Below are 17,376 nucleotides of genomic sequence, written 5' to 3'. Positions count from 1 at the left end.
CTGTATATAAAGTTTTCTATAGCGAGTAGTTCATTTTGGGCTCTTTATATCCCGCAGTATTTTTCTGGGCATTTGAGGGCACAAATCCAGCGCAATGTGAACGTTCAAAACCAGCGCATTCACAGGAACCCACTAGAAAGCCGATTTAAAATGGACTTTAATTTACAGCAATTGAACACTAAATTCCTTCCATTTGGCCTATAAATTGATGTAAATGAGAATTAAAAATCATGTTTTATTGTGAATTATTTGTGAATATTATTTGGACACTTAGGCTATTTAAAATGTTAATCATTTATTAAGAAATGGATAGATGTATAGATCTAGTAATTGAAGTTTGAAATTAGCTACAATTGGGTAACTAACTAATTATATGTTTTAATTTCAGGTCATCCAAGTAAGATTATTTTATATTTGTTTCAGAATGCTTCAGTCTATGATAACTGAAAATTTCATTCAGTTCTCTTAATTTTTAAGAAGGTTATGGGCTTTTAACTGTCCATGATCACAGCTTTTTTGTTATGTCCATAGAAAATCAATAGGGAACAAGATGCTAATTTCCGAGTATGAAAATGGCCATAACCTTTTTATTACTTGAGATATGAAAGTGAATTAGGTGTCAAATTAAACTTATTTTTATGCTTTATCTGATGGGATAAATTGCAGACTTGATTTTTTTAATCTCAAAATTTTGTAACATTGCTACATAGTGTGCCAGATTTCAAACAATGATGAGACAGGTACAGGAAAGGAATAGAGAGCTGAGTAACACTGTTAATATGACAATTTCTCTGTCAATGTCAGCAAAACAAAGGACTTAATCATTGACCTAAGGTGGGACTGTTGATCGAGGGTGCCGATTGGACGAAAGAGACATCAGTCAGCAGGCAATGGGGACAGGACATGATGATTCAGTGCGATGATTGGAGGAGGGAGGTGTCGGTCAGAGGCGGAAGTAGGGATGTGGGACTGAGGATAGAGTGCGGTGATTGGAGCAGGGAGACGTGCCCAGGTCATAGGGTCACAACGGCAGCCCTGGACACAGTCCTGTGTCTCATCCGCAACCAGGATCGATCCCAGCTGGCTCTCCGGCGCTGCAATCGCTGCGGAACTGCCACCGGACCACCCCCGTCCCCACCCGAGGGCCCACCCCCATCCATGCGCGGGGGTGGCCAGAGAGGTCGGGAGTCAGACGGGCGCGGTAGCCCAAGGCCCACAGCCAGCGGGGAGGAGCAACGCTAAACCCAACTCAACTCTGCCTCTCCCGCCAGGTTAACCTACAGCCCTGCCTGGACTTACGGGAAATTTGGCCCAGGCTTACAGCCAGTGCGGAGAAGCAGCGCTAGCTCCACGGTTCCGGACTGGTATTCCGTCAGTCCAGGCAGGACTGTAGGTTAATCCGGCGAGACAAACAGAGTTGAGCTGCATTTAGCGCTGGATTGAGCTGAAATTACCGTTCACAGGGCCCACGGGTAAGGCCTCCAAAGCCTCGCGTGTGTGTGCGAGTGAGCGCATGCGCGCACGGCCACCAAGAAATTGTTTCGCCCCTGTCCCCCGTCCCCTCCATATTTTTATAGCGATTTCAGTCACTGCAGCCCATGCACTTTTTTTAATCAGTGGTTTCTCTACTGATTATTTTTCTCTCTGCATCACCTGTTGTACTTGCATTTCACTGTCTTAACCTGCAAACATGGTACCTTGCACTCTTATGGTATGTTTACCTAATATTACTGATAATCTATTGTGATAGTGATTATTGCATATTTATGTGTTACGCTGTTGCGTTAATGTACCTGTAAAGCTGCAGCAAGTAAGAAATTCATTATGTTCCTGGTGCATATGACAATTAAACATATGACAATTAACTTTTGACTTGACTTATCTTGAATTTTGCATCACATGTGAATGTGGAAACGTAACTTAATTAAAGCACCAACACCGGATGTGTATTCTGCCAGTTTAGTTTGGATTGGAGATGCACCTAGCTTTCATTACATGGATGGTACTGACCCCATCTAAAAATGTTAATCTGGGTTATAACTTGGTTCTTAGACTCAAAGCAATTTCACACTCATGCAAGTGTCAATCTTATGAACAGTTTTCACTTTGTTTTTCAACCCTGCTCACCACACTTCCCTCCTCCAATATCTCTCCAGTATTATCCACCCATCTGAAAGTTTCCTTGGTTCTTTCCATTCCAATTCAGTCTAAGAATCACCTCGATAACTTATCTTTCCATGTCTGCAATATCATTTCTCGATTACTCTGTCTATCCTTGTTCTCCCTAATCAATCGCATTTGTTATCTGCAAAAAACTCACATTTGTGAGGCATGATCTTCCACACACAAACAATGCTGACTATCCCTAATCAACCCCTTCTTCAGTAACTATCCCTAATCAATCTTCTTCAGTAACTTTCCTACCACAGATGTTAGGCTTACTGGTCTCTAGTTTACACATTTTTCTTTACAGACCATCCTAGATAGGGCACAACATTAGCCATCCTCCAGTCAGCCAGCACCTCACCCATGTCTAATCTATTATCTAGCTTCCCACAGTGTCCTTGGATATATCTGTTCTGGCCCAGGAGATTTACCTATCTTCAAATGTCTTAGGACACCAAGCACTTTCTTAACAGTAATAAGGACTATCCTCAAAACATTTACAGTATATAATTAAAACTCAATTCTTGAACACTTCCTGTTTGCACTGCATATTGATTTTAGAACGGCTGTGATTTTTGGCCATCTTAATCCCGTTAACTATTTGGAGGCCTACAGTACAATATCAAAGTGATTATCTTTTTATTTCTCTGGTCCACCCAAATCGCCTCATTGGACGGTGCTTCAGTAATGTCATTTTGGACCACTCAACGATGCGCTCAATAAATTAATTTTGCCGCCTCTTTTACCCCCACTTCTATCTCTCCTGTAGCACCTGTAATTAAGCTGCCAGTCCTGTCCCTCTTAGCCTGGTTTCCGTAATGGCTATAATGTCCCAGGTGCACAAAGTAATCTACGCGCTCAGTTCATCCACCTTACCTCAGGCCTTTTGCATTAGCATAACTGGAATTAAATCCTACCATTTACCACCCTGCCAGTGGTAGAAATTAAACAATTATCGCAGGAGGGGACTCCAAGAGCATCCCCATCCTCAATGATGGCAAATATAAGTGCTATTAACAAGTATTGGCAACCATGACTAGCAAGAAGTTCCGAGCAGGAGACTCATCTTGCCTTCCTCTCAAGATCCCACCTTCACAGAAGCCAGTATTCAGCCAACTGCAGAATGCCCTTCTGGGAAGTAACAGCCATGGCTGACACAGACTACGTATTTGACTTTTATTTTTCTGCTTGAACAAATTCTCTGACTGCCATGATAGGATTTGAACTCATGTCTCCAGATCAATAACCAATCTTGGTCTAGTATCTTAGCCACCATGTCAAGTTTCCACTGGCATTGTGTCCTGCTGCTGGTGACACGTGCTGAGACTGGTCGTGTGAACATAAGTATGCCAGGCGGTTGTTTGCCTGGTCTGTGCAAATAACTCTCCCTAGTTAGGCACCAGTCTCCATTTATTTATAAGGAAGATTTTTCAAAATCAATGGACCTAGATGTTTTGCTGGTATCTCTGAAGTCAATGGCTAAGCCAATTCTTACCTGTCCAGCCTGCTTTTATTCTCAAGTTTCAGTGGTTTTGCTGGAACTGGACAGCTTGTTTCATCACCTCAGGGGGATGGGGATGGGGGGGGGGGGGGGGGGGGGGGGGGGGTGGTCATAGTTAGGTTCAACTAGACAAGGGCAGGTCACTTGTCCAATGTGCCCATTCATGAAGTAAATTAGTCCAGTTATTTCATGGACATCATTACTAACACAAACCTTTGAATTCCAGGTTACTTAATTCAGTGGACTTAAAATTCCCCAGTTGCAGTGGTGACATTTGAACACAAGTCCGAGATCCTGACCAGGCCACTAGAGTAGTCCAATACTTCAAATACTTGGTAACCACAGCCTCTAGTTAGGTGATATTTCCTTCCAACTCTTCCAGGATCTACTTCTATGTCTGCTCTGTTAAACATTGGACTCTTTCCCAGTATATGCCCATGGCCCATGATGTCAACCTTGCATTGCATTATGCCAGGATGCTCTTGGACTTACTCTTTGATGCAATCAGATGGTGCAGTGTTTGAATGGTCTCTGGCTTGGACTTCATTCTGATCGACTCCTTGTTTTGGCTGAAACCCCACTCGGAAATCCTGAAATAGCAAATTATATTTCCATAATAACATGATTATTGTTTTCAAATACCTAGACCTTGAGCCATACAATGCAAATGTCCAAACTCTGATGCACCCAATTATCTCTAATCAAGATGTAAATATCTCCACTGGAGCAGCTTGTGAATATGGGGCACCTAGTCCAATATGCCAGACAATATACCATCTGGTGCCCTGTCAAATTTCCACCAGTATTAAGCTTTGGGTTAATTGAGTGATCCCATCCAGTTCCCACATTTACCTATCAATCGTTTCAATTTCAGTTTCCAGGGTATATACAACTAATGCAAAAGCAGGCCAAAATACGCAATTTTCCCATTGACTGACAGAAATGCAATACTAGCTCTTTCACCTCTTCCCTTCCCGCCATCCACGGATCCAAACAGTCCTTCCAGGGGAAGTACTGATTCAATTACACCACAGAAGCAGGCCCCTTGACCCATCAGAAAACAACTCTCCATAACTATCCTTGGATTCCTTCCTCCAAGCCAAACTACCGATCCGTAGTTCCCTGGCTTGTTCTTGTTCACTTTTTTTGAATAACACTATAACATCCTGAACTTTGCCTGCAACTAAAGATGCAGGTGAATATCTCTGCAAGGGCTTCCGTAAATTTCTTCCATCGGTTTCCACAAAGTCGGAAGATCTACCTCGAACCAGAGTCGTATACCATGGAAACAGGCCCTTCGGCCCTCTCTTCCATGCTGACCAAGATGCCCATTTGAACATTCTTCTGTTTCACATAGTTCTGCTCTGACCCCCCCCCCCCCTTCTCTGGAACAAGTATAGAGTTCCCCTAGTCCTCACCTTTCACCCCACCAGCCTCCGCATCCAACATATCATTCTGTATCCACCAATCAATTGCCAGTCTTTGCCCCGCCCCTCTTTTCCTGCTTTCCCCTCCATCAGTCTGAGGAAGGGTTCCAACCCAAAATGTCATCTGTCCATTTCCCTCCACAGATGCTGCCTGTCCCACTGAGTTTCTCCAGCACGTTGGCTTTGCTTAAGGTCCCAGCATCCGCATGATTCTCCATCCACTCTCTTTTTGTAGCCTCTTGCACTGTTATAATTAGGTTCATTTAATCTTTCATTTGGGCACGGTACTTAATTCACAAACTTCAGGTAACATGCTTTTTCTGTTTTCATCGGATTGGTCAGCTTTTCTGAAGGTCAGTCATTTCTGTATTTCCCTCTCCAATTAGCATGACCTGATCTGCATGACATTTCCCACAGCTCCGTTTCACAGTTTTTACATTCCTTTGGACTTTCTCTCCCAAACAGCTCTCATCATATAACTTTGTTTTAAGTTCTAAGAGTTCTTAGAACTCTTTCTAAGGAAGGGTTAGCTCTTCTGTATAATTTCAATTGGTTAAGTGCAGTATTGCTTCTGGAGCAAGTGCATCTGCTAAATCTTCCTGCCTGACTTGGGAAGACATCAAAGGAAAACTTTCAAATTGAGATCACACAACTGAACATCTCAGTCTGTTTGGATTACCTGTGTTGAGTGCTGGAGGATAGCAAGCAGTCTTTCTTGTATCCTGCGAATCAACTCCAATCCAGTGTTCAAGTGTTGTGGTTTGAGAAGGCGAATGCAAGAAGCCAGGTCCGTGCACTGCAACAGGGTTTCCTCTGAGAAAGACAAAGTGATGCTTCAGATAGATACCAGACCTTCACATGATTACAACACGACTTAACACAATCAAAAGTTGGCTATGTGGTTTGTCTGGGACTCTAACTTACTCTGGAATTGACTCTGTGCATCCCTAGGCTCTGAAACGGTTGTACCTAGATTTCAGGGTCACCTGACTTGAGTGCCTTGGATTTGACTTCACAGGGGAATGGGTCTCAGACCTCTCTGCCACTTGCCTTGCCCGATAATTCCATGCTGTCCATGCAGTGAATTGTGAAACCCTCGGGTTGTATGGCACAGTCAGGAGAATGTAACATTTTGGCACGTTAAACTAAGGCAGGACTTGTACAGTAATAACAGGGCCCTGAAGAGTACTGTCGCACAGACATACCTCGGAGTACTAATACATAGTTCCCTGATAGTGGCGATAGAGGTAGGCAGGGTGGTGAAGGCAGCATTGGATACACTTGCCTTCAGCAGTCTGGGCATTGAGTACAAGAGTTGGCATGTCATCCAGTAGGCGGCGCGGCTCTGGCCAGCAGCGGCCTCTGCAGCCTGTCCGCGTTTTTATTATTTTTTTTGTCTGTGTTTTATGTAGTTTTTGTTATTTTATGTTGGGGTGTGTGTGTGTGGGGGGGGGGGGGGGGGGGGTGGGGGGGGGGGGGGGGGGGACTTTTTGAATCTTTTCCTCTCCCTGCACTGGAGACCCGACCTTTTCTCGTCGGGTCTCAGGTGTCGTTGAGGCCGCAACGAGGAGCGGCCTCCAACAGGAAGAAGCCGGGGACTCAGGTGTCGACTCACCGTTGCCGTCGCGGAGCTGGCCAAGTCCGGAGCGGGTGGAGCGGCGGAGGAGCGCTGCTGCTGCTGCTGCTGCTGCTACCGGAGAGTCGGAGGCTGCTGCTGCGGGTCTGTGGACGACGGCACCGGGAGCCCACGGCTCCCTGGAGGGAGACCGCTTCTCAGGGCTCCTGCAACGGCGACTTCTCCCGCCCGAGTTGCGGGGTCGAAGAGCTCCTGGAGCGGGGCCTACATCACTGCCCCGCGCGGCTGGAATGGCCGCGGACTTTGCGAGTGCACACCGGGGGCTCTAACACCAAGACCCGGTGTGCGACCTCGCACCACCCGGCGTGGCTTCAATGGCCGCGGGACAATCGCCATCGCCAGCCGGGGGCTAAGACTTTGACTCTGACATCGGGGGGTAGAGAGTGCAGTGGAGAGATAAGTTTATTTGGCCTTCCATCACAGCTATGTGATGGATGTTTATGTTAAATGTAATTATGTTGTGTCTGGGGTCTATTTGTGTGTAATGTATGGCTGCAGAAACGGCATTTCGTTTGGACCTCCAGGGGTCCAAATGACAATTAAATTGACTCTTGATGTCATGTTACAACTGTACAAGATGTAGGCGAGACCTGCTAGATGTCATTAAGTTAGAAAAGGTGCAGAAAAGACATAAGGATGTTTCTGAGCCTGGAGGGGTTCATTAGAAGGAAATACTTAATTTGAGGTGGGGCTTATCCGGTGGGCGGCGCGACTCTCGTCAGCAGCGGCCTCTGCAGTCTGTCCGCGTTTTATTATTTTTTTTTGTCTATGTTTTTATGTAGTTTTTGTTTTTTTTTGTTGGGGTGTGTGTGGGGGGGGGGGGGGGGGTGGAGGGGGGGGGGGGGGGGGAAACTTTTTAAATCTCTCCCTGCACGGGAGACCCGACCTTTTCTCGTCGGGTTTCCGTTATCGTTGGGGCTGCAACGAGGAGCGGCCTCCAACAGGAAGAGACCGGGGACTCTGGTGCTGACGACTCACCGTCGCCGTCGCGGGGCTGGCCGAGTCCGGAGCGGGTGGAGCGGTGGAGGAGCGCTGCTGCTGCTGCTGCTGCGGCCCGACCGGAGAGTCGGAGGCTTCAACGGCAGCTCTGTGGACGGCGGCACCGGGAGCCCGCGGGTCCCTGGAGGGAGACCGCTTTTCAGGGCTCTCGCAACGGCGACTTCCCCCGCCCGAGTTGCGGGGTTGAAGAGCTCCTGGAGCGGGGCTTGACAGCACCGCCCCGCACGGCTTGGAATGGCCGCGGGACTCTGCGAGCGCCCGCCGGGGGCTCTAACATCAAGAACCCGGTGTGCGACCTCGCACCACCCGGCGTGGCTTTAATGGCCGCGGGATAATCGCCATCGCCAGCCGGGGGCTTTGACTTTGACTCTGACATCGAGGGGGGGGGAGAGTGCAGTGGAGAGATAAGTTTTTTTGGCCTTCCATCACAGCAATGTGATGGATGTTCATGTTAATTATGTTGTGTCTTGGGTCTATTTGTTTGTAATGTATGGCTGCAGAAACGGCATTTCGTTTGGACCTCAAGGGGTCCAAATGACAATTAAATGTATCTTGTATCTTGTGTTGCTTTCACCTGGGGGCAGGCTCGGTGATGAGGGGTAACTTTATAGAATTATAAAATCATAAGGGTCATTGATAAGCTAAATAGCCACAGTCTTTTTCGTGAGGTGGAGGGGTCTAAAATTAGATTTGAAGGGGAGTTTAGAGGTAAGATCTTCCACGCAGAGGGTGGTGGATATGTGACAAAAGGTGCCAGAGGATTGGTAGGGAAGGTTATGATTTCAATATTTAAAAGATATTTGGGCAGGTACATGGATCAGAACGGTTTAGAGGGATATGGGGCAAGCACAGGCAAATTGGATTAGTTCAGGTGGGGAACTTGGTGGGGATGGACAAGTTGGACTGAAGGGCCTGTTTCCATGCTGTATACCTCTGATTCTATGACACGGGGTGTTCACAATTTGGAAGCATGAACCTTTTATTTGGTCAAGACTAAATTTTAAGATGATCTATTTTTAGTCTCTGATCTAGCTCCCGACAAATGTACATGTTTTCACAGAACACAGAACAGTATATCATAGAAACAGCCCCATCGGCCCACAATATCTGTGTGCATCTGCCTCCATCAGAACCCCTGACAGCGCATTCCAGGCATCCACTACCATTTGTGTACCAAAACACCTGTCCCACACATTTCCTTTAAACTTTAACCCTCTCATCTTTAACATTTCTACCCTGAGCGAAAAAAAGTTCATTTTAAAAGGAGATATTTTCAGAGATTAGACATTTTTATCGAAATGCCTTTTCTTTCTTTGTAAGTTTTACCAAAACTTGTAAACTGCAGGGCTGAATTGGGACTCACCAAGCAGGATCTGCAGGGCATTTGTGTGCAACTCCAAATTCTCTGTCTGCTGCTCCATTATATCCATCTTCTCTGCGTCCTGATTATAGTAACTGTACACACAAGAATAGGCCAATACCTGATAAAACCAGACACAATCAATGTTGAGCTGACAGCTAAAAAAAAGCACAATTCCAGTCTTAAAACAACATTTACCTTCACAACTGGTGGCTGCACAACAGGGCTCCTTTCCACAACCCTTCCACTATGGAAGTGCAGGAATAATGCGCAGCAAAAACACAGCAGTCAATGCCTGGGAAGTGGTCTCGTGCATCTGGTCCTAGCCCTGGCCAGAGATTGGCGATGGACCCAGATCCAGGATATTGGAGTTATGCAGAAACAGGAACTTCAATTCGCCAATGCCAATCAATTTACCCATCTAAACTGTGTACCATTTGCTGTATTTGATCCATGTATCTCTAAACCTTTCTTATCCATGTCCCTGTCCAAATGCCCTTTAGCCAACCACTTCCTCTGGCAATTATTGGCATTAAATTGTTAACATCGAACATTTTTGAAAATGGCATGGACAGCATTTAACTAGCGCAATCACTGGTCAATATCGTAAAGGATAGTTTGCTGAATGATATTGAACACATTGTGGCTTCAAGAGAAGTAGGTGTTTCTGGAGCTGAATAGGTGTTTTTGGAGCTATTCTCTCCTGCACCTCATCAGGTGTTGAAGCAGGCAAGATTATTCAAGGTGTCTGTTACTACGTTCTCAGAACAAGCAGAAGTGAGTCCGCATTATATTGTTTACTTACAACTTTCTTTAAAAAAACAAAACACATTGCTTTTTGGAGTAATTTGTAAAGAAAATAGAATTAATTGCCCGAAGTGGAAAAATATGGAAGCACTTGGCGTTTTAATTATCTGTGATAAGTAATCCAAATATGTACAAGGACATAGGAATAGATGAGACCAGATCTTTAGTTCTGGCATTACACCATTAAGTGAAATAGTAGCTAATATGTGATCTAGCTTCATTTGCCACTACTTGTCCAGTATTACTTCATACCCTTGGTTACAAAATCTCTTATCAACTCCAGAGTTAAAATTAACTACCAACCTGACACCAGCTGCTAATGGCAAAGGAGAACTGCAAATTCTTCTATTTTTTTCCCCTCTCACCTTAAACCTACCCTAGGGAAAAGATTATGGCTATTTACCTTATCTATTCCTCTTGTGACTTTAAAAACCTTCTATATTCAAGGGAATGATGCCCTAGCCTGTCCAGCCTCTCCTTATAATCACTCTTGTCGACCTGTGACACCACTTTCAGCAAACTATATACGTATACATAAGTCCCTCTCATCTACAACACTGTCCTGGGCCCTATCATTCACTGAGGAAGTCCTACCCTCGTTTAACTTTCCAAAATGCAACAACCTTACACTCATTTAAATGAACACCATTTGCTATTCTTCAGCCCATTTACCAATCTGATTAGTATCCCACTGTACAGGCCACAGGCCTCCGGCCAGTAATACAACCCTCTATCGCCATCTTCTGTCTTCTACCTTCAAGCCAACTTTGTGTCCAAATGTCGAGATTGCCCTGGATCCCATGTTAACCTTCCAGATCAACCTGCCATACAGTAAGTTGGAAAAGGCCTTGTTGAAGTCCATGTAGACAATAGTAGATTACCACAGTGATTACATCAATCTTTTTGGTCACCTCTTCAAAAAAAGTGATCATATTAGTGAGGCACAAAGCCATGCTGACTATCCCTAATCAGTTCTCATCTTTCCAAATGGATGTAGATCCTGTCTCTCAGTATCTCCTCCAACAAACTTTCCCACCACTGATGTTAAGCTCACTGGTCTGTGGTTCCCAGGCTTTTCCTTGCAGCCTTTCGTTTATTGCATCAAGGAACATGCCTTGGTGATATAATGTCTAGTACTAGTCCTGGTTATGGCAGTTTCTCAACTAACTATGGGCGAGATGTAGTGCGGAGACCAATCCCACGGGGATATAAAGAGCACAGAACCAGTCTGGGTTGGGGTACAGTGTCAGCGTCCAGATAATGGTTTGGGGAACAGTGTTGGGGTCGTGTCCTGGGTTTAAGGTAGTCTTTGGGACTGGAGTAGGGTTTGGAGTATAATATCTGGGACCAATACTGGGTTGGGATACAGTGTCAGGTAATCCATGGCCACATTGACTCTCGCAGCTAAGATGGAATGAAGAGAATAGTAAAGAGAGATGACCCTTGCTCTCACCTTCCTTGCCTGAGCAAGCATCTTACATGCATCGATAACAAATGTCAATGATTTCATTTGTAACGCTTCAATAACTGCAGAGACTTTCGCTTCCAAATTGTTGGCAAAGTCCTAGAACAACAAATAAATATTATTTTGAAATTATTATTTATCCACAAAATTTCCAATTAATGGGTATCAATAATTACAGATCTTGATTAGCTGAGCAAGTGAACTGAGAAATAGCTAATGGAGTTTAATGCAGGCAAGTGTGAGACATTGTATTTTGGGAAGTGAAACGAGGGCAGGACCTTCACAGTGAATGGATGAGCCCTGGAGAATGTGGGACAGCAGTGGGATCTAGGAGTACAGCTACATTGTTCCCTGAAAGTGGCGTCGCAGGTAGTTAAGGCGATAAAGAAGGCTTTTGGTACACTGGCCTTCATCAATAGGTGCATTGAGTATAGAATTTAGAAGATTATGTTGCAGTGTACAAGATGTTGGTGGGCTGCATTTGGAGCACTGTATTCAGTTTTTGTCATCCTGGATCGATGTGATTAAGCTAGAAATAGTGCAGAGAAGATTTACAAGGATGTTGCCTGGTCTCAAGAGGCTGAGATATAGGGAAAGGTTGGGCAGGCTAGGACCTGGAGCACAGGAGGCTGACGGGTGATCTTATAGAGGTGTATAAAATCGTGAAAGTAATAAATTGGGTGAATGCGCAGAGTCTTTTACCCAGGGTAGGGAAAATCAAGAATTGGAGTACATAGCATCAAACTGCGATAGGCAAGATTTACTAGGAATCTGAAGGGAAACCTTTTCACTCTGGTGATGAATATATGGAACAAGCGGCCAGAGGAGGTAGTTGAAACAGGTAATTTTAACACCATTTAAAAGACACCTGGATGTACATGGATAGGAAAGTTCTGGTGGGATATGGACCAAATGCCGGCAAATTACATGGGACATCTTGGTCACCATGGAAGAGTTGGGCCAAAGGGCATGTTTTTGTGCTGTATGACTATATAACTCCTGTGGATTTCTCAATATGGATGGACAGGCAGAATAAGATTTTATTTTATTTATTTTTTTTTTAAATTAGAAGTACAGTAAATTACCGTAATACACATTCCACAAAATAGGAATTTGACCTGTATACCTTCAGATATAAACTAACAGATACTCACCTGTCAGGTATGTCTTTCTGCACTAAAGAACAGGATTAGGTTCCCTGGAACTGATTAACCTAACAACCATACCTCTACCCAGCCAATCACTACCCACCCTGGCAGCAGAGGCAGGAGTAGTGGTAGCTGGCATCCATCCATCTGTGAGAGATGATGGTGTGGCTTTGACGTTGTCCTGATTGGAGACAGGAATGTTTCATTTGTAGTTGCATTGCCTGCTGTGGCTGACTAAGCCTATGCTTGACAACCTGTCCCTCCCACAGCTTCCACAGGTGAAGTTGTCTCTGGCCGTTGGATTGGGGAATGCTGTTTTGTTTTGTGGCATTGAAGCCAGGCCTCCAGGGTCTTGAGCCACATGATGCCCTGGTGCTTCTTATCTGCCTGGAGGTCCTTCCTCCACCTCCCCCAGTCCTCCATCCATGTTTTGTTTCTCCAATGTAGAGCAGGCATTGTAAGCCCCAAATGCAATAAATTAAATTGGAAGAAGTGCCAGTGAACTACTGCCTCACCAAGAAAGACTGTTTGGATCCCTTGATGGTGTAGTGGAAAAGAGGCAAAAAGACATTTACTGCATGTCCAATAGCCACATGGGAAAGTGAGAAAGAAAATGGAAAAATGAACCGGGGAATCACAGAGGGATTGGTCCCTTGGGAATGCTGAAAGGGGAGAGGAGGGAAGAAGATGCACTTGATGGTGGTGGAAATTACAGACTACTTCCTGAAGTTTGATGGCCAGAAGTGTGCAGGTGGATTCTGTAAAAGCCCCGAAACACCGGAGCATTGTTCCTTCTGTTCACTTGCCAACTTCTCAAGGATATAGTTTGTCACATATTATCTCAGCATTGGTGCACACTCACCCGTGCTTGGTGGTGAAAGGAGCATCTCTCGTTATAATCGTGAAATCGCTTCTCTTGCCTTGCTGCTTTACTGACCTGAGGAAATATAAATATTTTGCATCAAGCTTTCAGGAAAGGACCACAGTATATAATCGTAACAAATCGGAATTTGTCTTCAGTTAAAATTGTAAATTGTCCCTAGTCTGTAGGATAGTGCCAGTGTACAGAGATCACTAGTCGGCAAAGACTAGGTGGACCGAAGGGCCTTTTTCTGCGCTGTATCTCGAAAGTAAAACTTAAAGTAAAGTAAACTAATCCTGTTACACAGAGATCCCCATTCCTATGTTTTACTATTAGCAGATTGCAACCTGCTCACTCAGTGCTTACCTTTAGACGTCAGAGATAAAGCGAATACAGAAGCAAATTAACCTACAAACCTGCACGTCTTTGGAGATGAGAGAAAAACGGAGCATGCGAAGAAAACCCAAGCAGTCACAGGGAAAATGTACAAACTCCGTACAGACAGAACTGTAGTCAGGATCGATCCTGGGTCTTTGGCACGGAATGGCACCGTGCCACCTCTGCTTCCATTTCTAGCTCGTCAGCCTTCGGTAATGGCTGTGATAGTGGGTACCATGCTTCTCAATGAAAATAAGATTGGAAAAGATCGATAATGTGCATTCTCCTGCTGGCTCTCATGAAAAATGGAAAGCAGCTGCAGAGAACAAGATCCGTGAGGTCTGGAGCACCAAATGAGCTGGAATTTGCCAGTCAAAAAGATTTGTGTTTCAAATTTACCATGATAGTGGCACAGCACACTGTGCTACTGCTAAAGCCTATCCAGTGAGTCTATCCAGTTATCTCTACAAACTTTTCTTGGTGGCTTGTTTGCAAGGTCTGTATTCAGCCGCCAAGACAAGGTCAGATTGCAGTTGGAGATTAAATTGAAATTGATTGAAAGATACAACATGGAAACAGGCCCAACTCATCCCTTCCCACTCAAACCACCACCTCCCCAGGTACCTTCCCCTGCAACCGCAGAAGATGCAACACCTGTCACTAAATCTCCTACCTCGACTATGTCCAGGGACCCCAACAGTACTTTCAGGTTAGGCAGAGGTTCACTTGCGCCTCCTCCAACCTCATCTACTGTATCCTTTGTTCAAGATGTGGACTCTTATACATCAAGTAGACCAAACACAGACTGGACGATCGTTTCACAGAACACCTTCGCTCAGCTCGTCTGAACCTACCTGATCTCCCGGTTGCCGGACACTTTAATTCTCCTTCCCATTCCCACAGACCTTTCTGTCCTAGGTCTCCTCCATTGTCAGAGAGAGGCTAAACGGAAATTGGAGGAACAGCATCTCATATTTCGCTTGGGCAGCTTACAGCCCAGTGGTATGAATATTGATTTCTCTCACTTCAGGTAGCCCCAGCATTCCTTCTCTCTCTATCCCTCCCCCACCCAAGTCACACTAGCTTATCATTTTCACCTACCAACAGCTAACAATGACCTGTTTCCTTTATCATCATAACTTTTTTGCATATCTTTCACTCATTGTTCTTTATCTCTCCACATCACTGTCTATATCTTAGTTTCCCTTATCCCTAACCAGTCTGAAAAAGAGTCTCAACCTGAAACATCACCCATTCCTTCTCTCCAGAGATGCTGCCTTGCCTGTCCCGCTGAGTTACTTCAGCTTTTTGTGTCTTTCTTAGGTTCACCAAACTCCACAATGACCACCATTCACCTGTGCACCCTAGTTCTATGTTATCTCACTTTCTCATCCACTCCCTACAAACTCAGGGCAATTTACAGAAGCCAATTAATCTACAATTTACATGTCTTTGGGATATGGGACAAAACCAGAACATCTGGACGAAATCCACGCAAAGGGAGAACGTGCAAACTCCACAAAGACAACACCAGAGGTCAGGATCGAACCAGAGTTTCTGGCGCCATGCAACAGATCTGCAGTGATCTCAGTTACTCTGGGTTTTGGGCTCAGCAGGGAATGACTAACTAGCTGGAAGTCCACACCCAATTAACCATATAACCATATAACAATTACAGCACGGAAACAGGCCATCTGCCAAATTTCTTATTTTATTTTTGGGCAGTCCATATTAAAAACATGAATTTCTGGCTGGAAGAAATGGATCAACAACCAGATTGGTTAATGATGGAAAAGGAAGACTGTCTACCTTTTGAAATTGGACCGATCATATTTGCCCCCACAAAACAAACCTATAAAGAAAACCCCATAATACATAGTGGAATACGAATTTGGAAACAAATAAAAAAAGATTTAAAATTGAATAATATATCACTATGCCTTCCCATTGTAAATAATCCTTTATTCAAATCATCCTTTATGGACAAAGGTTTCACGCAATGGAAAAATTATGGAATCAAAAATATAGGACATCTTTATGGGAAAGGCACTTTTCTTTCATTTCAAGAGTTACAACAGAATTATGGACTGCACTCAAATAATTTCTTCAGATATCTACGAATTAGAGATTATGTTAAATCTAATACACAAGTCTAAAGGAGTAGGGAATCAGAAATTCTTGATGAATGTTTGAACAAGCATCCTAATACTGAAAAACTAATAGCTTATATTTATAACACCCTACTAAACAACGAGGTACCACCGTCCGAACCATATAGATACAAATGGGAAAATGAAATAGGTCACCCTATAACGAAAGATATGTGGGACGAAAGTTTACAACAAATACATCAATGTTCATTAAATGCCAGACATACTTTAATACAATTCAAGGTCTTACATAGACTACACTACTCTAAAATAAAACTAAATAGAATCTTCCCACAAATCTCTCCTATTTGTGATAAATGTCTACATCTAGAGGCTAATTTAACACATACATTTGCAAACTGTATAAAACTTAAACATTTCTGGACTGATATTTTTGAAATAACTTCAGAAGTTATTAATACAAAACTACTTGGAATATCAGAACAAAGTTTAACACTCACAACAAACCAAAGAAATTTCCTCGACTACAGTATAATAATCGGGAAAAAATTAATATTAAAATTTTGGAAAAGCCCTACAACCCCCACAATTAAAATGTGGATTACGGAAATGTCGGAGACCCTATACTTAGAAAGAATTAGACTTGTCTTAATGGACAAACAAGACCTTTTCGATAAAATCTGGGCTCCATTCATTAACTATCTGAAGGGATAGATTGGCACAGTACGAGGACCCAACTGAAACTTGAACTCAGGATCAGATGAAAAGCTATACTTTATAATCTACGAACCTATCTCCATTGACGTATTACAGGTAATCCATTCCACCTCCTTTGTTTTTCTGTTTTTTTTTAAAAAAAATTATTGTAACTTTGTACCCTCTCTTTCTCTCTTTTTCTATAAAAAAAATAAAAACACTAGAAGCACAAGTAATTGATAATTGAAAATTTTAATAATGTATGACTGATGTATATGAAAAGTCTTCTTACTATAATATGTTACTTTATAATATGTCTACTTCTAATAAAAATATTTAAAAAAAAACAAAAAAACAATTACAGCACGGAAACAGGCCATCTCGACCCTTCTAGTCCGTGCCAAACACGTATTCTCCCCTAGTCCCATACACCTGCGTTCAGGCCATAACCCTCCATTCCTTTCCCGTCCATATAACTATCCAATTTATTTTTAAATGATAAAAACGAACCTACCTCCACCACCTTCACTGGAAGCTCATGCCACACAGCCACCACTCTCTGAGTAAAGAAGTTCCCCCTCATGTTACCCCTAAACTTCTGTCCCTTAATTCTCAAGTCATGTCCCCTTGTTTGAATCTTCCCTACTCTCAGTGGGAAAAGCTTTTCCACGTCAACTCTGTCTATCCCTCTCATAATTTTAAAGACCTCTATCAAGTGTCCCCCCTTAACCTTCTGCGCTCCAAAGAATAAAGCCCTAACTTGTTCAACCTTTTTCTGTAACTTAGTTGCTGAAACCCAGGCAATTCTTGATGTACTTCA

The 17,376-nt window shown here is 43.8% G+C and overlaps 1 protein-coding gene across 4 annotated transcripts in view; it reads right to left on the bottom strand.

The window, feature by feature from the left end:
- LOC129697502 (cullin-9) overlaps positions 1–17,376 on the bottom strand; it is a 143,391-nt gene that overhangs the window by 8,370 nt on the left and 117,645 nt on the right. For all 4 annotated transcript variants that reach the window (XM_055636136.1, XM_055636135.1, XM_055636137.1 and 1 more), the window contains exons 35-39: positions 13,372–13,446; positions 11,350–11,460; positions 9,093–9,210; positions 5,774–5,907; positions 4,160–4,257 (exon numbers count right to left, since the gene is read on the bottom strand). In XM_055636136.1, the coding sequence (XP_055492111.1) occupies positions 4,160–4,257; positions 5,774–5,907; positions 9,093–9,210; positions 11,350–11,460; positions 13,372–13,446 (536 nt within the window). The remainder of the gene's footprint in view (positions 1–4,159; positions 4,258–5,773; positions 5,908–9,092; positions 9,211–11,349; positions 11,461–13,371; positions 13,447–17,376) is intronic.

The sequence above is a fragment of the Leucoraja erinacea genome, chromosome 5 (assembly GCF_028641065.1).
Source record: "Leucoraja erinacea ecotype New England chromosome 5, Leri_hhj_1, whole genome shotgun sequence".
Taxonomy (NCBI): domain Eukaryota; kingdom Metazoa; phylum Chordata; class Chondrichthyes; order Rajiformes; family Rajidae; genus Leucoraja; species Leucoraja erinaceus.
The sequence above is the reverse complement of the archived record's forward strand: the minus strand, read 5'-3'. Positions and strand labels throughout refer to the sequence as shown.